Source organism: Polyodon spathula, chromosome 20 (assembly GCF_017654505.1).
Source record: "Polyodon spathula isolate WHYD16114869_AA chromosome 20, ASM1765450v1, whole genome shotgun sequence".
NCBI classification, from domain to species: Eukaryota; Metazoa; Chordata; class Actinopteri; order Acipenseriformes; family Polyodontidae; genus Polyodon; species Polyodon spathula.
In genome coordinates, this window is record NC_054553.1 from 29,095,782 (window position 1) to 29,120,013 (window position 24,232).

The window sequence follows — 24,232 nt, forward strand, 5'->3', positions numbered from 1 at the left end:
CTTCACCGTGAATGGAATTACTTATTGCTATATCCGAGTCACCAATTTATCCGGGAAAACGCTGGCAATTCTACTTATAAAAACAATATAGAAAAACAAGAACAACAACAACATTAATAATAATATATAGCTATGTAAATGTACTTTATACTCTCTACTACTACTACTACTACTACTAATAATAATAATAATAATAATAATAATAATAATAATAATAATAATAATAATAATAATAATAATACCTTTGCAAAACAATGCTGCAAATGTGTTCCTGAGGTTACTTTCATTAGCTTCGAGAAAACGCTGCGCTTCAATGTAAAAAATTACAGTCGTGTATGTGCATTGTTCTTTTCCTTTTTCTATTAAAAAAATAAAAAAAAAAAGCCCTCTGCGGTACACTTTAACGTTGGTTAACAGCACATGTCTGCATTGAATATAAAACTCATTGGTTACATGTGGAATATTTACAAAACACGTGTTTGATATAGGAAAAAAAAATCTGGGCATGCGCAGTGCAAGGTGAAAATTGTGACAGGTAGCCTACATTGACGTCACACCTGCCCTGTTGGGAGTTATAAAAAGGTCTCCTGAACAAGAACTTCAAGCAGCCACAAAAACACCGCTGCTGAATACTGAACGGAAGGGTGGCAGCTAACATGCCACTGTGTGAAGGGCTCCGGTAAAGTGTGCCGGCAACCCCCCTCCCCTCGCTTCCAGAATCCGGGGGCGTGGGGCGTGTTCGCGACGTCACGCCGGGCCCACGCAGGGCTGGTGCTTCGCTTTCTAAACAGAGCCGGGCAGAGCCAGGCAGAGCCAGGCAGAGCCGGCGGAGAGGAGGCGCTGAAAGCGACTGGCGGCGGGACATGAGCGGGTTTGTGATACGAGAGTAATACTGGCACTAAAGACAGGTGTTATATGTATGATTTCATTTCGAATATCGACGTTGTCAGCGGGGTCGAGGTTTTCTGCTATATAACGTCGAGCGCGTTGCCGGAGTGGCTTTTATTTTTTTTTTGTTGACAGCTGACTGCCCTCCCCCCTGACGTGTCATACATCTTTCTGAGCAGCAGCTTCGTTTTATTAGTACATTTTAAAGGATACACGTATCTACACGTTATATTATAAACAGTAAACGGGAGACGACGAGACCGTGCGTTTGAAACGCGTCCTGCTTGCGTGTTTGTTGGATCTTGTAGGGGTGAATTCTGCTTGCTCAGTATTGCAGCTTAGACTACAGCGGCCCTTCTCACCCTCAGCAACATGCCTTCATTGTAATACAGTAATGGTTGAAATTCTAATTACGTAGACGGCTGGCTGAATGTTTCTTTGGTTTTAGCTGATTAAGTGTTGTAACTATCCGGATAATAAATCAAGGCTGTTTGTCTGTTTTGCATTAAGCCGGGCAGCCATATATCATATCTGGGCCGAATTCTTGTGAATAACCCTGGCAGTAAGTATGCAGTTTTTTTTGTTTGTTTGTTTTTTAATGAGAAGTAATGGCTATTTATTGTGAGCGGAATACACCGATAACTGTATTTATACAATTTGTATCGGCGCGGCTTTGTGTATGTTACGGTACTGTGTAGCAAGTGTCCGTCAAACCTGCCAGCGGTTCGTCCCGCCTCCCTAGTCAGCGTTGCTCATCACAGGCTGGCATGGTATGATTTGGGAGAGATCTGCCGGGCAGATGTTTAGTATGAATTGCATGTGATAATTTTTAGGTAGGAGTTGGTGTTGGTTTTAGTTTTTATAACTAGTTAATTTTGTTTAAGCTATTTGTTTGCAAGTGTTATTAGTTATCTCTTGTTAACCGCAGTAATGTTCACTATTTACTGTTGACGTGTTGTTATTGCACAAATATTTGCAGTCAAGGTACACGCTTAGGGAAAGTGTGATGACGGGAATGCTGTGGTGACCACTCAACAATTGTTGGGTGTTGGTGTGTAATTGTTTTAATGTACCTGCATTTGTGGATCCACCTTAAATAAATAAAGGAAAACCGAATAAATCAGTCCGGGGTATTCACAGTTCCATGAACAGCCTCATTTACAGAAAGCCTCAGCTGTGATACTGTAGCTGTGATAGTATCTTGGTGTGATTGGGTTATAATATGGAAACAGACTATTGGCCAAAGGCTTGTAGAATACAAAGAATCTGATTGTCATCTGTCATCATTTTTATTTAACACTGTTGACCAGCAGAAAACAAATTCATGCCATTTGTGGGTGTTAGGATTAAACATTATGAATGAGCAGATTCTATTTCTGGATCAAAAGTGACTTGTTTTTTTAAGCTAATACAGTATTTGCATTGATTAAGTGGGAAATCTACAGAACTTTTAAACGCTCAAACTGCATTTATAGAGGATCTATGGACACACTTTGGAAGGGTCACAAGGCTAGCTGCTAACCCAACTGTTATGTTTTGAAACGTTGAACATTGTGTTTGTTACTGTAACTCAAATTATTTTGCTATTAATAGGGCAGCCTGTGGGAGGGGGTGGTTGTAGGTGGTCCTACTTTTACATCAAAACATTTCGACAGATCAGCCTTTTGGAAAAAGTATATCGGATCACTGGTAAAATGCAGACCTTATGTTTAACTTATACTGTAAATGTCAGCAATATATGTGGGGTGAATTAGCAGACTAATCTAATCTTGGGTGGAAAATGATTCACAACCTGCATATATCAACATAAAGGACCTGTAACCTTTGGGCATTAGGTGAAGCAGCTGGTTATTTCACAGCTTCACGCCACATCTTGTGCACAGTTTTAACAGAACCGAACAGTGTTGCTTATATGTAGAAGAATCGCATCTGTTAACATTTAACTTGTGGCTTAGCTCATATGAGTCATTGTCTACAAATACTGAGACAAAAAAATGAAAAATGACTGCTTCATGTGGCGTTTTGTGGTATATGCTACATTAATAATCCTGGATCGATTCTGAGAAGGCTGATTTGAGAGTTTGGTGCAGATGGGAATTACATCATGGGAAACTTTTGAAACTCTGGTCTGTTTTCATTAAGCTTGCCTCAAACTAAATTTCATACCGTATATACTTATAAATACATATTTTTTTTTTTTATTTACTTATCAGAGATGGATCTTTTAAGACCAAACCTGACAAAGTTCCTAGATCAATCAGGTACTGGGAACCGGACAAGCTTATGAGTTTCACTTTGCTGTTGCTATCCAGCGTGTGCTGTAGAGTTAATGCCACACTAAACACTTTGTTAGAAAATAACTCCCACACTCGCTATATTTATTGACACCCTACCTCCATTGTTACAAAATAAATTATTTTGCTACCTAAAAGCTTGAAAATGTAAAATGAAACATGAAAATGCCTCCAGAGAGCTTCCAGATGCGTGCGTTAGGCAGCGTCTGCCATACTCACTCACCTACAGCCAATCGTACTTGTGTGTGAGTCTCTGTAACGACACAAACTTTAACTTAATTGGTGGTTTGATAACCAGTATTTCTGGTGACACAGGGTCTACTGTGATGCTATTGGCTAACATGTGTGCCATGTCCCTTCAACAATTGCATGACTGCAGTACATACTTTGTTTAATAAATGTGTTTTAATAATCAGTATTACTGTTAATTAAGAACTGGCTTTCATTATTTAATGTTAGTGAAGTCTTCAGTGAACATTTTATTGGAAGTGACGTTATTTGCCACTGACAGTTTCACTGAAAGAATATAAATAGATGTGTGTGTTTTTTTTTTGTTTTTTTTTTCTTGTTTGCTTTTTTTCAGGTAAACAGACTGTTCTATAACAACTATAGATTTTCTAGGCAGTTGTATCCACCTATTTATAAAACAATATCTGAAGCACTGTCAGGTAACTTTGCACCTCTTAAAATAATACACCATTATGTAATGATTTGATGTGATTTTCAGAATCAGTGAGTGGTCGAAGTGAGAATCTTACCTGGAATTAAAATGAGACATTTTTGGTGTTCTACAGCCCAAACTGTTGTGTCTCTTATTAAAAGTAAGATCACACAGTACGGCCTCTGGTTTTGTACTGGAAACCGTGGCACTGTAATTGCTGCCTATTTTCCTATGGCTATGTGACATTGGGACCTTCAGAATTGATGCTGTGATACATTTCTGTAGGGCAGCTTGAAGGTGTAATAAAAAAACAGCTGATGGATCTTTCACATGTCACAGCTGCTTCTGTCTAACCATATATGGTTAAAGAGGAACAGATCTAGCAGTGCATACGTTAGAGAAAGGGTTACACGTGAGATGAGTCATAGTTCTGTTTGCAAGGTATTTATTTTATTGAAGTATACACGCTTGAGCTCTTAGTCACAGTGACTGACTCATTAATATTTAGATTACATACACCAAATGAAAGGAAACATGGTAGATATTCAGTGAGCATGGGAGAGTGTCGTATCTACACCCAGGTTTACTTGTAAAACTCATCATCATATTATGAACAGTGTAAGAAATCCATAGGAAAACAGTGGCTCGGCTGCAGGTAATTGCAGAGTTGCATAAGGCAAAAACATCCCTGGAGGGTAGAGCTACAGTTGCGGTTTGAAGGAATGTATAGATTAAGTAAGCAGTACTTAGTGATGTAAAACAGTGCATGCATATTGTATGAACGTTACAACAAAAGCCTTTACGATATCTGAGTGAATACAGCCTAGAGCACTGTGTTTATTTAAGAAAGCTTGAGTGTTTTTATGAATCAAATAGTGTGATATTCATGAAGCTTTGTTGTGTTAACTTATTTAACCATAGACTGTCATGAGTGTCATGCATTTTATTAATACAAATATTCTTAAAATATCTGGTGCATTAAAGTTTAAAAGAAACGCGTATATTAATGTATACTTTAGTATTGTGCACAGTTTACTCTCAAGTTCTGCCTCAGTATTGACTATGACACAAAGACATTTCATGAGCCTGAAGTTTTCAAACATGCCTCTGAACTACAGAAAATGGTGAATTGAGTAAGTGTTGTTCCTGGTGGGCTTTTGCGTAAACAAAACCAACCCTGCTTACATGTCCGCTTCATCATCTTGTAAAATGGCAGCAAAATTAGATATTAATCTTTATCTACCCCTGATTCTGGTGGCATCATGTAGAAAGCAACTAGTATGTGTGCCAAGAGAAATCACAGTACATTGACTCTTTATATTCTGGCTTCTAAAGTTGGCTTGAGAATGTAGCCTAATTTAATAAATAGTTATTACTCTTCTTTAAAACAATTAATCATACATGACATCTGAACATTTTACAAAATATTGTCTGGAGCAGAACAATTGGATTAAACAGCTTTGCATCCAAGCTTACAGTTTTGCATTGTACCCTTTTTCAACAGTAGATTTTAAAACAATGGTTGACAATAGCAATGGAGTAGTATAAACCATTTATATGCCTTGGCACTTCTGGATTTTACTCTGTAGCTGTTGAAAGGTAATTTTAAGTGCTGTAGTTGTGTTTCTGCTAGCTTTGACATTCGGTAGCTTATCCTTTGTTCAGTAGTCTTGATGTACTGTAATGCAAGGCATTTTTTCTTCCCCTTGTTTGTTTTTAGAGCTTGCAGACAGTGTGGAGCAGAGGGCAGTGATGTAAATGAACAGACAAAACATGTAAACACTCAGGCGATAGCATCAGCTCTTCCTTTTGCATGTGCAAGATAAGAAGCTGCTGTTTTACGCAGAACAAATCAAGTTTGTGTTGGGCTAGTGATGAATTCGTTTACAGTAGGTGTCATTGAAAAGTGAAGAGGATTAAAAACCTTGAACTACACCATTCTGTATATAAAATCATCCTAACGACAAGATTTATGGGCGTCTGACAGTCCGTGCAGATAAACTGGGATGCTATTTGTATCCTTTGTGTCCTTCTGTGAAATTGCCCAGTGTCTTTATAATCTAATTTAACTAAGTAAATGGGAAGAGTTGCTTTGATAGTGCAGATACCCTGTGCATATTTAGTGCTATCAATTATTTTAAAGTCAGATCACATCTTGCACAAAGTTGATCTTGTTCTACAAATTGTGAATGAATCTAAAGTACTGTTTGAAGGCTATTGACTAAAATAATTACTACTATAATTTACAGTATCTTTTAAATATCATTAATAATAAACCCATTTCACTGATTAGCATGAACAGTAGTTGCAGATCTGGTGTTTGATTGACTATACTGTGCACCACGGTAATTTACAGCCTAAAGCATGTTTTCATCTTTTTTTCGGTGCCAAGAAGAGTTTGTATTATAAGGTTATTTTTGAAACCTAAAATATCTCATCTTTCATGTGTCCCATTTGATCTGTTTATACAGAAAAAAGATGGCATTGTGCAAGTAATAGCTGAAAGAATACAAAAGTAGCAGTAACTGGAATATAACTGATGACATTCAACTTGAGGTGTTCTGTAGCTCGGGTATGTGATAAGAGTCCCACTTACTGGAATGTAGTGAGTTACACTGTGATTAGTGATATACATTGAGTTGGGATATTGATTGAGTTGGGAAAAGGACAGCTCATCTGAGTCCGGGTCTGTGGTTTGCTCTTGATTAAGAAGCTCTATTTTTAGTTCAAGTTGATATGCTTTAGTTTCAGATGATTTTGGTACAGCTGTAATTTTGGGGGTGTATTTGCCTTTTTCAGCAGCTTTTTAACAGACTCACTTGGTCAGATTGCTTGCCGTGCAGCTTGCTCAAGTAGCTGTTTCTTTCAGTGTCTGCTGGTTACAAACTCTTAAGGGCTTGATGTGATCATGTATAAACAACTTTTGTTGACATTATTGTTTTCTGTGATGGCAAACTTTATATTGGGGCAACACGTGTATTGTTGACAGCAGTGGTTTTTACAAATGGTGTGGAAATTGTTAAACACAATAGCTAGTGTAATGTAATCACTTCGATTTTCCACTACACACAGAAAAGTCCCACTTGGAATTTTTTCCCAAGCAACAGAAACAATAAGATTAAAATAACCTCTGTTTAAGGGTTTGATTATACAGCATGTTACGTAGGAGTATTGCACTTTGGGGAAATAAAATATAACAAAATAAATATCACCTGCAAAGCTGCTGGACCTGTTTCTTTGTGCTACAGCACAATGCACATTTAACTATTTGTGGTTGAATATAGGCAAGATGTTTTACCATGCTTTTTTCTTGTGTTATTTTTCCAGGTTTATTTACCATGGACACAGAGATGATACCAAAATTCTCCTCTAAGGACGAGGAAATTAATTACTGGAAATCCCTTTCGTTGAAGTATAAGCAAAGGTAATTCACACAAATATAAACTACAGTGAGAAGAACAAAATATAATACTGTAAGTGCAGGCATACAATGGAGTTTCCTATTTGTGCTCCGTAGTCAGTGGAAGAACCTGTTGGCTTTAATTGCAAGCATAGAAACTAGTCAGCAGATGGGCGTTTTCTTGGTTTCAGAAAACCTGAATTGAACAAGTAACTGTAACAATAGCTTCAGTTGTGCTGAAGATTGTGGAAGAATTGGGAGTCGTTATTTTATGTTTTTTGAGCCAAGGTTGTGGAAAGCTGAGCTTCTTCCTTATAGAAGTACATGTAACTTGTTCCACTTACCTAAACTTAGAAGTAAGCAACTAACTGGCTTTGTGAAAAGTGTACGCCCCTTTGCATTGCAGAGTTGTTGGTCCTTGGCAAGGACTGACTTAAATAAGACGTAAGTGTGCACGACGATCCATCCAGTCACAAAAGTCAGGCTGCACAGACTTGAGCTTGTACTGCTGTACTGCACGGCACTATTGCATAAGACTTCTTGTAGATGTTTTTATCTGAATTGAGAACATCAGTTGAGGAATACTCTTGGATACAGTCAGAGTAGATGAAAGCAGTTGGTCCAAGTTTTGCAGTAACACTGAGTGATTGAGACCTGCAATGCAGTGGGTCTCTCTCAGACATTACTATTACAGATGCTGCACAAACTACGGTCAAGTTTTATGGGAGAACATATTTTTAGCTTCCAGAATCAAATTGCATGCAGTAATTTTTTGTCTGGATCATAAGCTATATGCAGTTTTTTGCCTGAATATGTCTGGCAAATAGCAGAAACCTATTCAATCTGGCATTATGATGTTTGAAATTAGAAAGTAAAAACCTTTTTAAAAGTCTTATTACTGTCAGCTGTGTACTTTTACTGTAGACCACCTCCTAATTAGTTTTGCAATCCCCACAGGGCTGAGGTCTAAAACCTCTAGCCATGATATCATGTGAGGGACATCTAATATGAGGTCATTCAGCCTTCATGTGGTGAGCATTGGAATACCGTACGTGCTGTATAACCTAGAGAGCTACAGTACATGTGCAAACTAGTTTTATAGGCTTATTTAAAATGTTAAAAAAAAAAAAAGAATTGAAAGAGTTGTGATTCAAGGGAGAACTGCAGATCCAACAATCTATTTATGTATTAAGTTTACATTTTCAACACGTAACAGGGGAAAAATCATTTATAGAAAGTTTGCCTTAAGTATTTTAAGTTTTAGAATTCACAAAGGTACATTCTGTTTGTGGAGGAAACAGAAATATTAGGTTAAGGGGTCACATTTACAGCTTTTTCAACAAAATGTTTCTGTTTGACATTACCAACTTCCACTTCTATAATGCACTTATTGCCTCCCCAGCAGTGAAGCCCTGATTGACCCCCCTCCCACTTGTGCTGTTAAATATCACACTGTCACATGGGTGGGATGTGGTATGTGGCGTAACTCAGCAAGCTGCCACTTTTAGAAGTTAAGTCTCCTATTGATTTTGACGTTTTAAGTACATGTTGACATTTAAGCTCCAGTGACTCGATGGTAAACAAACTCAAGTCAGCATTTGCATAGTTTGTCTCAATGACTCCTTTAGTGCAAATACTGTTACCCTTTTTCAAATATATTCCCTTGCTAAGGAATACCTAAGATCTGCTGTTACCATAGATCAAACTCAAGTCATTGCCTGGCCATACAAAGGTGAGTTATTTAGTCAGTCAGATTTCTCAAGGTGCCTTCAGCAAACAAAACAGAATTCTACTGCAAAACAGACAGCTGCACCAAAAGTCTTTGATTACACTGCCATATTCTTGATGGGTGCATAATAAAAAATTAGGATCTGCAAAACACAACCCGTATATATAGTAATGTTTGTGTGTGCAAAAGGGCATTGATGGTGGGAGCTTGTTTGTGTTTGTGTTCCAGTGATGTTTCTCATGCATTCATATTTGAGTTCAAAGTGTGAATGTGGCCATCACTGAAAATGAGACTTTGGTAAAATGAAGTGTGTTTGCAAAGGCTTATGTGTATTAGTTCCATTGCCCAGTGCTAAAGAGGCTGTGTCCCTTTCATTCATAGTTACCAAGAAGCTCACGAGGAACTACTGGAATTCCAGGAAGGAAGCAGGGAGTTGGAAGCAGAACTGGAAGCTCAGCTGGGGCACGCGGAGCACAGGATCAGAGACTTGCAGCTGGACAACCAAAGACTGAAAACCGAGGTTGAAACATTAAAGGTGAGGATACATCTGATCAGCAGCACATTTCTCAGATCAAACATTGTCAATATTTTACTCTACAGTATGTAAACTGAATAAGCAAGTGTTACCCCTTGTATTTAGTATTGCAGTATAGCTTGATTTTCTTGTTGCTAGGTTTGTTGAACTGTCAGATTTAATGGATTGTGCAAACTGTCCAGAGTGTTCCTGTAAATATTCCGTGCAACAGGAAATCTAAATGCTGTCAACACCAAGGCCAGGTCAGAGGAGGGTAATGCAAATATTTATTTTATAGGTGTTTCAGGCGGTCTGATTCATGGAAAAAGTAGGACTGAAAATTACATTAAGCCTCATGTGGAGTGTTCAGAGTATTATGTTTGTAACCCATCTTTTAATATTTTGTTGACCCTGTCAAAGAACATTTAACAGAACTACAATTTATTTAGGGAATTTTAAACACTAAAGTTTAAACTGAAATTCCCCTGGCACTTTCTTAATGCACGTTTCTAGAGCATCAGTGATCAAACTAGGAAGTCAATCTTAGAGAAGTACAGTACATTTCCCTGAACTTTCCACAAAAATAAACATAACATCCTCGTCCACAGACTCAAGCAGAGTCTTCAATATTGACATTTATTGTAAAGTATTAAAACCTAAACCTAAGTATTAAATATATGTTATTGAATTCCTTACTTTTGTTGATACAAGCTGCTGAGGGTTAAAATAAAATATTTTATCTTCTTTTTGCTGTACTTGTAATCTTTTGTGTGTTTATATATGTGTGTGTGTGTGTGTATATATATATATATATATATATATATATATATATATATATATATATATATATATATATATATATATATATATATATATATATATATTATATATGTATGTATATGATTCCTGACTGGACCTCATTACCTAGGACACAAAGTACATGGCTGATATTAAGTGTATTCACCCTAAAATATGGATCGTCAATATGGGTTCCTAAATACAAATTTGTATTTTTCTTTCTATAGGGCAATGTATGAATAAGATTGACTTAATCTAATCTAAATTAAGAGAGCATCATGGAACTACAGAGTCTGATGCAATCAATGAAAGCTTTTCATCCATTTGTTTTTTTTTAAAGGTTGAAGTGCTGCAGTTTACTGTATTTGTAAGGATATTTTAGAGGTGTAAGTTTACTTGTGCAGTAGTACTGATTTACACACAACGTGGTAATATTTCCTCTGTTTTCCATTCAAGGAAAAACTTGAACAACAATATGCACAGAGCTACAAGCAGGTATCTATGCTCGAAGATCAGTTAGGTCAAACAAGAGCCATCAAAGATCAACTACACAAATATGTGAGGGAGCTGGAGCAGGCAAATGATGACTTGGAAAGAGCAAAGAGGTGAGTGTCTGTGAATAGAGGTTCAGGGTTATCATTCAATCCCTCTTAAAATATGTGGCATTCTCCAAAAAAAATGATGAGAAATTGGATATTACAACTTAGCTTCAAGTTAAAGTAAAAGCCAGTTTTTCTGTACAGCTGTTTCCCTGTCTGTTCATGTGCTGTTAGTGGAAGATGCTTTTTTTCTGTCTGTTCATGTGCTGTTAGTGGAAGATGCTTTTTTTCTGACTGGGCTTGTTCAATAGCAGGCTGTGTGAATCAAATGTCTAATCAGAGTTTCCAGGGAGATTCTTTTCAAGGCTGTGTAATTATTACCTATCCTTCTGATTGTGCAAATAATCCTACCCTTGATTTAGACGATTTTGAATAGAATCAGTGTAGCTTTGTTATCTGAACATTTCCCCACTTTTGTGTGCGTGTGTTTGTGTTTGTGTGAGCACTTATTTGTTTGTGTGACCATTTCTGTTACTTAGCTGTAATTGCTCTACTGCTTACTTTTCATTCTAGGGCAACAATTGTGTCATTGGAAGATTTTGAGCAGAGGCTAAATCAGGCCATTGAAAGAAATGCATTTTTGGAAAGCGAGCTTGATGAAAAAGAGTCTCTGCTGGTGTCTGTACAGAGATTAAAGGACGAAGCCAGAGGTATTAATAGAGCAGTCTATATTACTTTCATCTGGAGTTATAAATACAGTTGGAATACAGTTCAGTCAATATGGTATTGCTGGTGTTGAAATGACTTTGAGTTTGGTCTCATGCATGTCTAAAAACAACTGTTGGTCTTAAATACTTCAAATCAAAGATGTAGTGTATAATGTAATTTTCTTTGAAATCTTACAGATCTCAGGCAAGAGTTAGCAGTGCGAGAGAGACAGACGGATATAACAAGAATGTCTGCACCCAGCTCTCCAACTCTGGACATTGATACGATGGATTCATCTGTCCAAGCATCCCTCTCATTGCCAGCTACTCCTGTAGGGAAGAGTGCAGACAATGGGTTCACCACAACAAAAGGTAGAATAAATAAAAAGGGGGAGGGTTCTGAGCAAGGATACAGCAGAGAAAATTGAATGTACTGAGTCTGTATGAACATGCTTGACCACATTTTAAGTAAAAAAAAAAAATAGGACTATTGTCTGAAATTCCACAGTGAAGTGGCATTTAAGATCATTGGTGATTAGATCGAAGTTGTATAGACATTTTTTAATTTGGTCCTGTAGCAATGAAATGTACCCAGTTGAAAAAGTCTCGCTGTGAAGAATTTTTATTTGAATCAGTGGTGATCTGCAGCCTTACAGGGGAATTCTGTAATTTTTAAACAAATATTTTGTTGTTCAGGATTAACTATTGGTACATAGTGACTTTTATCCAGAGCTGGTGCTAATAGAAGGTCTTCAGATTTTCTCCTTAATCACTTTGTTTTGTTCACCTTTTTCAGTAATACCAAACGGCTGTGGCAGTTCTCCATTAACCCCATCTGCAAGGATATCCGCTCTTAACATAGTTGGGGATCTCCTGAGAAAAGTAGGGGTATGTTCACAAAGTAGTTTATTAAATATATCCTTTAAACCAGTATATTACAACACGATTTAAACCTAGTATTCACACCTGAGATACTTCAGCAACATGCTTTCATTAAATGGTAATTGGAGTATTGTCACGTGCACAGTAGACGGACAATCAGATTTAATTAAAACTACCTACAGCTGGTGTTAAGTAATGTTGGTTTTGAGCAGACTTATCACTACAGCTCAAATATGCACGTTTCTGTAAATAAAAGGACAGTACTCCTCATGTGCCAAACCTTGTTAAATATTATTTCAGGTGCATTACTTGTTTTCTTTCACACTGGTGTTTTGCTTCTGTTTGTTCCTAGGCATTAGAATCAAAGCTGTCAGCTTGCAGAAATTTTGCCAAGGACCAGGCATCCAGGAAAACGTATGCAGGGAGCAGCCACTTGATGAACAGCAACAGTACAAAGTTTTCACATTCATTGCACACAACATACTTCGATAAAGTGTAAGTGTTCTGCTGATTACACTGCAGTGGCTCATGATGGCAAATTAGACTCCTATTCCATTCCAGGTTTCACTATGAGCTTAGTTAGAAGAAATCTAGTCTTGTTACCTATGTACGGTGGTTAATGAAGCTCACAGCAAAACCTGGAAAGGATCGGGCAGATTCCTAATGGGAGTCACATGTCTGGTCCTTGTTTCAGGGATCAGAGATGTGATCAAATGGACATCTTAACCTGGGATTACTGCGTGATGATCATCAAGCAGCTTTACCCAGAAAGAATAAATAATTGTGTTCTTGGATGAGCTAATAGGGTTCATTTAATTTTCTACCCTAGCAAGGTAATTATTTATTTGTTTTTTTTTTTATCTTGATCAAGTGAGCATTTGCCAAATTAATTAATCACAGAAGGCTTTTTTACAGAAACTTGCTGAGGCATTGAATTGAGGTCCCTTGGCATTGTGTAGCTTCTGGAAGGGAGAGCAGTGCATGGTATCGTCTGGGAGGAACAGCAGGGTTGATCACGTTCTTATTAGCAGGCTGTTTACTAGGCACAGTGAAACAGTAACTTGGCATGGAAATCAAGGATATGCATTGTAGTGTATAAGGTTGAAGTTTTACAGATTTCAGACCCTGATTAGCACTAGTCCAGGATTAGTGCTAATCAGGGTCTGTGAAACCAGACATGAATGATTTGGAGGAAATTTTGTTTTAGGTAAATGTTTTAGGTGCAGTACAGATAAGATCACAATTTTTTATTTGTTTTACAAATGTACTTATGAAAATCAGAATGGGAGAAATGTGTGAAGTGTACACAAATAAATCTAAGTTGTGCATTTATATGGTATAGAAACTATAAAGTCCTGATGGTCAAACATATGTTGGTTAACAAAGGTACTTTTAAGTGTGTATTTTAAGGTAAAGAGGAGGGGAGAAGTGGACAAGTACAGTACTTTACCTGCTAGAATGTATATTTTCTTCCTGCAGGCAGGAAAAGGTCATATTCCCTGTGTTTATCTTGGGTAATTCTTAATTTATTCCATGTGGGTATATGCATGCTAGCTAATTTTAATCATGATAGAGGACAAAGTATTAACAGCTAGACTAGATAACGTTTTCACTAACAGCTTGGAGTTGTGGCACACTGCAGCTTCTTAACTTTACTTCAATAGAAGGATTGTTTGTGGATAGAGCGGATAGAGCAATTGAAAAGAAATATGTAAACCTCAGCATGACAGCCTTAGTATTTTGCATTTGCAGATAACCTGCTGTAACTGAACTGTTGGGATTATACACCCTGGGTGTTTAGCTTCACTACAAGGGCAGATCAAAGTTGTAGACAAAATGTGGGTGAGTTAGCAAAAACAATAAGGGAGTCAGCTCAGATTACACTGCAGGAACCAGGTACAGTGTGTTCTATTAATAAAACAAAGAGGAATTCAGCCAAATGTTATGACACCCAATGCAGACATGTTTGTTTTTCCATTTCTAAAAATCACTTTATCATCCCTTGTGTGGCCATTATAAACATGTTTAACTGTATTAGACTGTGGCTGTACAGTTTCATAGCAATAGGTAAAGCCTCTTTCCTTCAAAGCAGCATCTGCCATGAATCGCAATCCCTATTCAGAACAGTAAATACTGTATTTCACAGAAGAGTAACTACCATTTTATTGGAACCATTGTGATTCGACCGAGTGCAGTTCTTCGCAGTTTTAGTTTGCAAATAATCTGTGGCAAGGCTTGGTTTTATACTGATTTTAAATTATATTTTCTTTTTTGTATGTATTTCAATGTATAGCCTGTAAATTTACTTTTATTACCCAATATTTTGGGTAATAAAAGAAACATTTCCCTAAACTTCATACCTTTAACTTGTGTGCTGCTTGGATTAATTTCAGTGTTGGGGGAACCCTTGGTTTATAAAGACTGCTCTCTTCTTTTAATGTTCAGTTTTTAAACTTAACTAATGTGTTTGTTTCCATGCAGCAGGGCAGTAAACGGGCTTGACCAAGGACCCCTATCAGGAATGGGTTCCCCAAGATCATCCCCCCCACCTGGCATGCTTCAGCTCAGTGTCTGATGAAAGCCATTATCTGAACACCCCCCCCCCCCCCCCCGCTTTACCGAACTGAACAAGAAGGAACAATGTGTTATTTATTGATCTGCAAAAACAAACAAATTAAAGACTTGAAAAGCACTGTTCACCTGCTAGGTTGTTCTGTTTAGATCTGCTCACAGATTCTTTTGGAACCAATTCCTTCTCAGCTTAAGCATGGTTTATTTTTCACAAGATCTTTTATCTAGACAAATGTGCAACATTCTTTCCCGGTTTCATTATTAAGCATAGTGCAATTGCAATATTCTAACGACACTGTTTATTGACAATCCTTTCGTTAACAAACGTGGATTTGTTTTTATAAATAAGTATATTCAAACAAGATCTGATGTAAAGATAAGGGATTTAATTTAAGCACTTGTTTTTAAAATACTGTATTTATGTTAATTATTTTATGTGTTTTTGGTTATAAACATTTTTTTTTTTTTTAAATAAGAACAGCTGCTTTTTGATGTATCTAGGGGATTTGCATCAAAACTGTGCTGCTGTTGCCGTTTTTGTTTTCTGAAAGAAAGGTTGGGAAGCCAGAAAAAAACGGTACACAGGTTTGATCCAATTCCTGAAATTACTTGCCAGTACATTTGTTTTGCACCTGTTCGCACCTGTCCAAGGCTTTTCAACTTTTTCCTCTAAAGATGGTAAAATACACCACCTTTCTAAAGTGCACCATGGATCTAGACCCCCTCACCACAAACCTCGGTTACAAACCTGGTAATATGAAGAGTTAAACAGTATTAGAAAGTAAGTATGTAATATAGTTTTTTCTTTCTCTCAACTGTGTAATTATATAAACAGACAGACATGTAACATGACAAATTTCACACCTGTACATTTTGTGTCTTGAAATTTTGTATTTGTGAGGTTTTCTGTTTCAATGTGCCTCTATTTGGTGGATTTGACACCCATAAAGACTCCTTTTTTGTGTTAAATTGTCATCGATTGTTTGGCTTTGAAGAGTTAAGTTTGAACGTTTAAATTTTAATATTGGTAAATTGGTTGGTTATTAAAACATGATTTGAAACATTGGCATAACAGTGCAGGATCCATTTCTTAAATTCTTTAAAAATAAATATTTATGTGCATCCGTATTTATTTAATTTGCTGTCGAATACTCACTTGCTACATTGCCCATTTACACTTGTTTATTGTATATAGGTTTGTAAACAGTAGCCTAAGAGTTGTTTGTATATAACTTAGGCTTTGTAACTTTATTTATTCAGATTCTTTATGGCATGTATTGAAATGAGAAAGTGTATCATAATACTGTTGTATATCATGATGTAAAACTGGCTGTCTTAAATCTTCCAATAAAGATCTGTAAAAAAAAAACCAAAAAAAAAACACACAAAGTGAAGCACATGTTAGCAATTGCATTACAACAAATCATTTTTACATGCTTAAGTTGATAACTGCAAACAATGTCGTTCCCCCCCCCCCCCCTCAAAGTAACTTATTTTAGTATGTGGAAGATAAGTTTTTTAATGTGTTTTATTTTGGGGGGTTGGTGGGGATACATAAACAAAACTCATGACAAAGCTTTTGATGGTTTCACCTCAAATACTTTAGACATTTTGTTTTATGCAAGAGCCAGTTAAAAAGGGCTCCGCTCAATAAAGAATAAGAACGGGTTTAAGATTTGTACCTTTTGGGGTGGGGTCAACTTTTGTTTCTTCATAAAACATTTACTAAATGGAGTAAGAATCTTTAAATTTAATGTGTGCTGTATATTCTACACATTCTTACTGAAGGTGACCTGTTCCAGTAGTTCTGAAAGCATTACAGTTCTGTTCTGTTTGTATGCATTGGAAATAGGTGACGCCGGATGCATTTATTTCTATTTTGGTTGTGACCTTGGTGTCAGGAGGCTTGACCACATTACTCTTATAGTGTTGTTTACCAGAAGAGCCTGGTCATCTAATTGTAAAGCTGCAGTGTCATACAATTAAGTTCAGCTTAACATGTCTACACAGCAGACCTTATTCCCAGTGTACTTGGTTTACATTCTCCAAATAAGTTTTAGATATGGAGTGTGTACATTCAATTACTAAACAGACTTTTTAAATTCATCTACATTTAACTTACAAGAGATGTCTTTTTGTGGCATAGCTCTTGGTTACATTTAGTTAGACTAAAGAAGAGAGTGCAAATTCTCGTGTTTATTAAGGTATTTCAGTGCTGTAGAAATGTGTGCTTTATCAAGACTTCCTGTATTTCAATGCATTTGGTGCCACCTTCTGGTATGAGACTACAAAGACGCCACTACATTTTGAAAACCATTTACAAATCGTCTTTAAATCAAGCTTTTTACTTCAAGGTGCATTTTTTTTAAAACAGGAAATGCAGCAAAAAAAACAAAACAAAAAAAAAACTGACTTGGAATGATTACCCAAATGCCATTGCAGTCTTGTTCCAGTACATATGAAACACAAACTTTTTTTTAATAATATGTTTATTGTCTTTTACAAAAAAATCATTGTCATCTAGAAAGACAGGTATACAAGAAATAAAAGGAGATCTCTGCAGCCGAATGCCTGGTTGTCAACAGTCAGTTCAACAATTTAACTACTGTATGTCACAGATGTTAAAGCTTTTAACCAAATGAAATCACAACACTTCCTGCATGTGGCAGAAGGCTCAACTTTTCAGTTACTAACACTGATTCATAACCACTTAATACCTCTACTGCTGGAACAGGAGAGGTACATACCACATATAACATATGAAAGCACAGCGAAAAGTAATACAATTAAAACAGGTTTAAACTTGTTACACATTTGTAGTTGTTGCAATGTTAGATATACGTGTATATTTGTATATGAAGATTCTCACTAGTAATGCTTTCTCAGGCACTTTTTAAAGAAACATTGGTTTAATTATATGCTAACAGTGCTTGAAACCTTACTTTCATTTTTTTAAAATGAAACTAAAAAAAAAGTGGCTGGACATGCAGGTGCAGGCTTGCTAACACTGCAGATATGCAGTACTAACACTGTTAAGCAAATAATGGCACCATATTTAACTTTAAAACAACCTTCTCCCTAGGCGTTCAAAACTTCACATTCACTAGTGTATTTCTTTCAATGTAGAGAAAATACTGTAGAACTGGAATTATAAAGTACTAAGCATCTTAAATTTGTGGAGGCGATGTAGTGTTGTAGTCAGAGTAGTGAACAAAGAGGTTAAAAAAAAAAGGGACAGCAAAAGGCAATCAAACTTCAGTTAAGGTAAGAAGGAAATAAGGAGTCCTTAATTCATGCCTTCTGTGTGCCATATAAATGACTTGGTGAAACAGAGTGATGAACTGACATTAATTTGCAAGTGCAGACCAGTCTGAAATGTATTAAAATGCCACAGCAAGCAGCTTGCATACAGACACTACTAAAGCTGTGTGCAGGTTTTCTCTTGTATCACAGGTCTTCCTTATCATTTAAATACTGCTATTACTAAAGCTTAAAATTACTGCCTGCCAAACAAATGCTACAGTAACACTGCTACCTTAAAAACGCACCCATTTTTCTCTATTATTAACGTAATAGGTTACAAATACCATTGCTGCTTCATGAGTTAATCCACAGGTGAAGAATGCATACTGTGTTTCTAGTTTAAGCTGTTACATTTTCTTACAGAATTAAGAAATGGTTTCAGACTCAGTACAGGTCCAAGTGCCACATTACAAAATCATCATCTTTTTTATTTTATTTTTGAAGCAAACTGAAAAAGTGGCATGCATAACGATCTTTGCTAAGAAATCTCTGGGAATGAATGAATACCTTCTAACAAGAGTGCTTATTTCTTTAGTGTTAATGCTCTAGAAAATGGCTTTACACTGAATATTTTTTAAATCTATATATATATATATATATAATATATATATCTATATATATATATATATATATATAATTTTAACAATGCATACAAATAAAATGCACTTTCTTGTACCTATATTTTTAAGCAAGAGTACAATATGCCAAGGCTATAGAAAGTTATTAAGACGCAACACGTCAATGATTTCAGTAGCCTTGCAGATTGCAAAGGCAATTTGGCGGACAGGTTGTATCTGCTGAATGTCCCTCATGTTGAGTCAGGGGAGGACTGCAGGGTGCTTGCATGCAGACTGGCTCGGGGCTCAGGCTCTATTCTGCCTGGGCGGCCTGTATCTCGTTCAGCTCGCTGGCTTTCCCGTCTGCGTCGTCGTCCGAGAGATCCAGGGAGGCGCCCTCGATCTGGAGCTGCCGCCGGCCGGAGCGGCTGGTGGAGAAGGTGATGGGTCCACCTCGTCTGAGAATACGAAAACAAAATCAAATCGACATACAGGACATACAGCACTTAGTTACGGTCTAGCTATCGAAGGGGTGTGTTCAGGATGTGACCTTGATCGTCTGTAAATTTGAATACATTTTTGCAGCAATTGCTTTTGATCCAACCCTATTGAGTGTGTGTGTACATTCCAATCGTTCATTACTCTCCAATGACATACAACTGCAAATAGGCAGTGTGATTTGTCCCAGAATGTCTTGTTTCTCGAAGCTCTCTGTACCTGAGGCGGTTCTTGAGTGTGTTGACCTCACGGCTCAGCCCCTCGCTCGCCTCGGTCGCGTCGTCCAGCTCACGCTGCAGTTTGCGTCGGGAGGCGTTGGCCCTCGTCGCCTCCTCCTCTGCCTCCTCCAGCTGCCTCTTCAGCTGTTTCATTCGCGAGTTCGCCTTCTCCATCTGGCCGGGAGGGAGAATCAAACCATAAAAACCTCTGCACTCGCCTTCTCCATCTGGCCGGGAGGGAGAATCAAACCATAAAAACCTCTGCACTCGCCTTCTCCATCTGGCCGGGAGGGAGAATCAAACCATAAAAACCTCTTCCCTGCACTCGCCTTCTCCATCTGGCCGGGAGGGAGAATCAAACCATAAAAACCTCTGCACTCGCCTTCTCCATCTGGCCGAGAGGGAGAATCAAACCATAAAAACCTCTGCACTCGCCTTCTCCATCTGGCCGGGAGGGAGAATCAAACCATAAAAACCTCTGCACTCGCCTTCTCCATCTGGCCGGGAGGGAGAATCAAACCATAAAAACCTCTGCACTCACCTTCTCCATCTGGCCGGGAGGGAGAATCAAACCATAAAAACCTCTGCACTCACCTTCTCCATCTGGCCGGGAGGGAGAATCAAACCATAAAAACCTCTGCACTCGCCTTTCTCAACTCTTTAAAAGGGCTATTAGGACGTAAGGAAAATATATCAATTCAATGACAAATTCTTTAATGTCTTTTAAATGGGAAATGAACTGATGTAATGCAGTAGCTGGGGGCTAAATATGGGAATTTTAAATACACCTGCCTAGAACTGCATGAAACGACTGTCAATCACAACAGTCTCCTTGCTGGTCTGGTGTGTTTGCAGCACTCCGTACCTGTTCTTTGTACTGGTCAGCGTGTCGACGCTCATCCTCCACCTGCATGAACACCTCCTTCAGTTTCTTCTCTGTGCGACGCACCAGCTTGTTGGCTGCAGCTCTCTCCCTGGGAAGGAAACCAACCGAAGAGAGAGGATTGATGGTATTCAATAAACTGCTTTAGCCATTAATAAATCAGGTCTCCTTGGAGCCATTACTTAAATACAGGACTAGCACAAACCTGCTGGGTGTGCTTAAGATGTATACTTGCACAGCTACTGTGGTGTCAACCCTTTGTCAAAACTGCTGTATCAAAGTTAATAGCATACATGTGCCAAACTGCATTTCTGTTTCCGATAAGTTTGTTTAAATCACCCTACAGCAAGTCTGCTGTGCACAATCAGTATTTAAACAGGACTGTACTTCAGTTTAGTCCTTGCACTGATGTGAGGGTGAGGTCATGCAGGACACAGCCCTTGCACTCTCAAAGGCCTGTCTCCTGTGATAACTCGTTCAGACTTGGCTTGTCCTTTAAGAAACCTGGAGGCGAGAGGATGCTCTTACTTGGCCTCCTGCTCCAGCTGCTCCTCCAGCTGTGCGATCTTGGTCTCCAGGGCGGTGATGGTGGCCTTGAACTTGGACTTGACCGAGCCCTCCAGCTCCTGCAGCTTGGCCTTCAGCTCCTTGTTCTGCCGCTCCAGCTGCTGACGTGCATTCTCACTCTTCTGAGCCGCGCTGCGCTCGCCTGCCAGCTCTGTGTTCAGGGAGTCCAACTGTGGGGAGAAGAGAAGAGGGAGACGAGACACTGGTCAATCTCTAGGAAGGGTGCTGCGTTTGTGTTGATTCTGCTGGAGAGGACCGCCCTACCTGTATGGTGGTCTTGCGGAAGCGGTCGTTGAGCAGCTCCATGTTGCTCTGCTCCTCTTCCAGCTCCTCCTCAAGCTGGGCAATGCGAGCCTCTAGCCTCCTCTTCTCATCCAGCAGAGCTGACCTGAAAACCACACAGGGAAGTGTGTTAAGAAATACAGCACGAACACAGGGAACGTGATCTCACTCCCAGCACTGCGAATGAGACAGAAATACAGCACTAACACAGGGAACAGGGGATCTCACTCCCAGCACTGCGAATGAGACAGAAATACAGCATGAACACAGGGAACAGGGGATCTCACTCCCAGCACTGCAAATGACAGAAATACAGCACTAACACAGAGAACAGGGGATCTCACTCCCAGTACTGCGAAATGAGACAGAAATACAGCACGAACACAGGGAACAGAGCTACTCCATTATGCCACTGCGATCTGAAAGACTATATAAAAAGACAGGGAGCAGGGACCACTTTCTCCCGCAAACAAGACCTGCAGATTTCCAATGCATAGATTTACAGTGTATTTGCAATTGGCAAACATCAGAAACATGCTTTGTGCATTTAACAGGAAAGCAAGCAGTCGGAATACACTCCGGACACAGCTTACTTTCCAGAGGCGCTGTTGGAGATCTCGTCAGCCAGCTCGTCTCTCTCCTGCTCAGCATGGCGCCGCCCTCTCTCTGAAGCAGCCAGGTCCTGCAGCAGGGGGGGGAGAGAATGCCGTCAGTACACTCTTTTTCTACTCTGCTCTCAGATTTTGTGTGGTTCTCCAATTGCAAATATACAGAGTACCTGCTCCCCCATCCACCCTTTCTTTACAAATTCCCAATTGTTAACCTAATTCCAATTTTTGCAGCAAGGTTTCACATCAGAATGAAGGTTACTGGCTTTGTGTGGTGCCACTAGCAAGGGAAACAATCAGTGATTCAAAGTCAACACCTGACAGGCATAATGAAAAGAAAATAAGCAGACTTAGTAAGCTGTCAGTGCAGTGTCTTAGTAACAGATTTTGTGATTTCTCAGCTCCCGAAGGAAACAAATGACTAGCGTATGTAAGAAGTCCAAGCACTGATCCAGGATAATGGTACAGTGGAGCTGTGCTGTTGATCAGCTGCACTAACCTCTTGCAGTTGGAGGATTTCCGCCTCCAAGCTCTTCAGCTTCTTCTCATTCTCCTTGGACTGAGCGAAGATCTCGTCTCTCGAGGAACGTGCCTCCTCCAGCTCTCGCTGATAATCCTTCATCTGTGCCTGGGGACGAGACACGCATGAACCTCACTGGCACAAAACATGCCCACATATATACGGATTCAACTGCTGTAACTCCACCTTGCACTTAACAGCACAACAATCTGCTTCACTACCATTAAATAACTGCAGTGATATTAAAAACACAAAGTCATGTGCTTTGGGGAACATGTTATTTCTGCTCCCAGTTACCTGCAGTTTGCGCAGCTGCTTGATGGCTTCGTCGCGAGCCTTGTTGGACGCCTCGATCTGAGCCTCCATGTCCTTCAGGTCCATCTCCAGCTTCTTCTTGGCAGCCACGGCCAGGGCTCTCTGCTTGCGCTCGTCCTCCAGCTCAGCCTCCATCTCTCGCACCTGCCAACCCAACCGATCACAGCACTCTTTCAAACAAGCGCTTCGGACACAACTATTATTACCATCATTTGTATTATATCAGAGTTGGGGTCAATTCCCATTTTTTCAATTCCAATTCCATGTCCAATTCCTTTTAAAAATCAATTCCCATTCCCTTTTAATCAATTCCAATTCCTCCAAAATGAACTGGAACAGATTTTAAAAAGCAATTGGAAATGGAATTGCAATTGACCCTAACCGATATCAAACTTCCTTCTTGGTATTAACTACAACTATTTACGTATGTGGCACTACCAGGAAACGTGGTTTTTAAAATGTAGAGTAGTTTTTCTAAAAAGTTACAGTTCCAGCAGCCTTGTTCCTCCTCTATCCACTGTACAGTTCTTCCGCAAGGTGCGTACCTGCTTGACCAGCATCCTCCTCTTCTCCTCGTTCTGCTCATCGCGTGCCTGCAGGTCCCTCTCGAACTGAGCCTTCATGGCCTGCATGTTGACCTCCAGTCTCAGCTTGGCATCCTCTGTGGCCTGCAGCTCATCTTCCAGCTCCTCCAGCTGCGTGCGCATCTCCTCCACCTGTTGGTCCAGAGTGCGCTTGGACTTCTCCAGCTCGTGGACCTGCAGAGGTGAGGAGAGGGGGGGTGAGAGAGAGAGAGAGAGAGGAGTCTTCGTCTCCACCTGCTGGTCCAAAGTGCGCTTCGACTTCTCCAGCTCGTGGACCTGCGTAGCCCTAATCACAAACCCCAATCCCAGTTACCCCTTTCAGAGTCACGTCACTGAAAGCCAAGGTAATATTTCTGTTGCTCTATTAACAAGTAACGTGGGACCACCCGAACGGCTTACAGGAGCTCCACTTAGTTTGCAGGTAGTGGGCACACATACAAACACAGAGCATAGACCTCACTTCTGAAGCTGTTGGGATACTATCACCTTATTTATTTTTGAGCGCCCTTTGCTAGTTTTTTGAGCTACTGAAGAGGGGACAAGTCATGGCAGAGAAGATGCCACCCCCTTCTCAATTTATGTCTCTTGACCAAATGGAAGGGTAAAACTTGTGGTTCTTTCTTTTCAAATGCCTTGCTGTATCTAGTTATTGTCAAGCTCCTTAAAGCACTCTCGCTGCAATATCGTCAGACTCACACTCTTCCCGACGTCATCCTTGGAGCTCATGAGGTCCTCCATCTCCGTGCGGAGCTGCTTGTTGAGCCTCTCGAACTCCTCCTTGGCCTCCAGAGCCTCGTCCAAGGCGCGGGTCAAAGCCAGGGCCTTGGTCTCCTTCTCCCTGGCCTCGGCTTCTGCGCGGTCCCGCTCATCAGCGTAGCGAGCAGAGATGTTCTTCTCCTCCGCCAGCATCTGCA

General features: G+C 39.3%; 2 protein-coding genes across 14 annotated transcripts in view; one reads left to right on the top strand and one right to left on the bottom strand.

Annotated features, from left to right (window-relative positions):
- Positions 1–617: 617 nt before the first annotated feature.
- Positions 618–15,154, top strand: LOC121295383 (nuclear distribution protein nudE-like 1-B). 9 transcript variants are annotated; one of them, XR_005946916.1, is made up of 11 exons: positions 618–908; positions 7,171–7,267; positions 9,354–9,507; positions 10,741–10,889; positions 11,397–11,533; positions 11,729–11,902; positions 12,327–12,418; positions 12,765–12,907; positions 13,107–13,245; positions 13,892–13,926; positions 14,894–14,950. XR_005946916.1 is itself a non-coding variant. In XM_041219926.1 (10 exons), the coding sequence occupies exons 2-9, from the start codon at positions 7,182–7,184 to the stop codon at positions 13,207–13,209; spliced, it is 1,038 nt and encodes a 345-aa protein (XP_041075860.1). In that variant the 5' UTR covers positions 619–871; positions 7,171–7,181; the 3' UTR covers positions 13,210–13,245; positions 14,894–14,978. The 9 variants fall into 9 exon arrangements, 6 of the variants coding, with proteins under 6 accessions (XP_041075860.1, XP_041075862.1, XP_041075865.1 ...); XR_005946915.1 differs by having other exon boundaries at positions 619–871; XR_005946917.1 differs by lacking the exon at positions 618–908 and adding an exon at positions 1,018–1,450.
- A 2,364-nt stretch (positions 15,155–17,518) lies between these two features.
- Positions 17,519–24,232, bottom strand: part of LOC121295381 (myosin-10) — a 60,116-nt gene continuing 53,402 nt past the window's right edge. For 3 of the 5 annotated variants that reach the window (XM_041219923.1, XM_041219922.1, XM_041219921.1), the window contains 10 exons: positions 24,015–24,227; positions 23,280–23,492; positions 22,717–22,878; positions 22,399–22,527; positions 21,885–21,973; positions 21,274–21,397; positions 20,971–21,179; positions 20,425–20,533; positions 19,561–19,733; positions 17,519–19,301 (listed from right to left, as the gene is read on the bottom strand). In XM_041219923.1, coding sequence (XP_041075857.1) covers positions 19,157–19,301; positions 19,561–19,733; positions 20,425–20,533; positions 20,971–21,179; positions 21,274–21,397; positions 21,885–21,973; positions 22,399–22,527; positions 22,717–22,878; positions 23,280–23,492; positions 24,015–24,227 — 1,566 coding nt within the window. In that variant the 3' untranslated portion in view covers positions 17,519–19,156. The other 2 variants (XM_041219924.1, XM_041219925.1) reach the window with 2 other exon arrangements.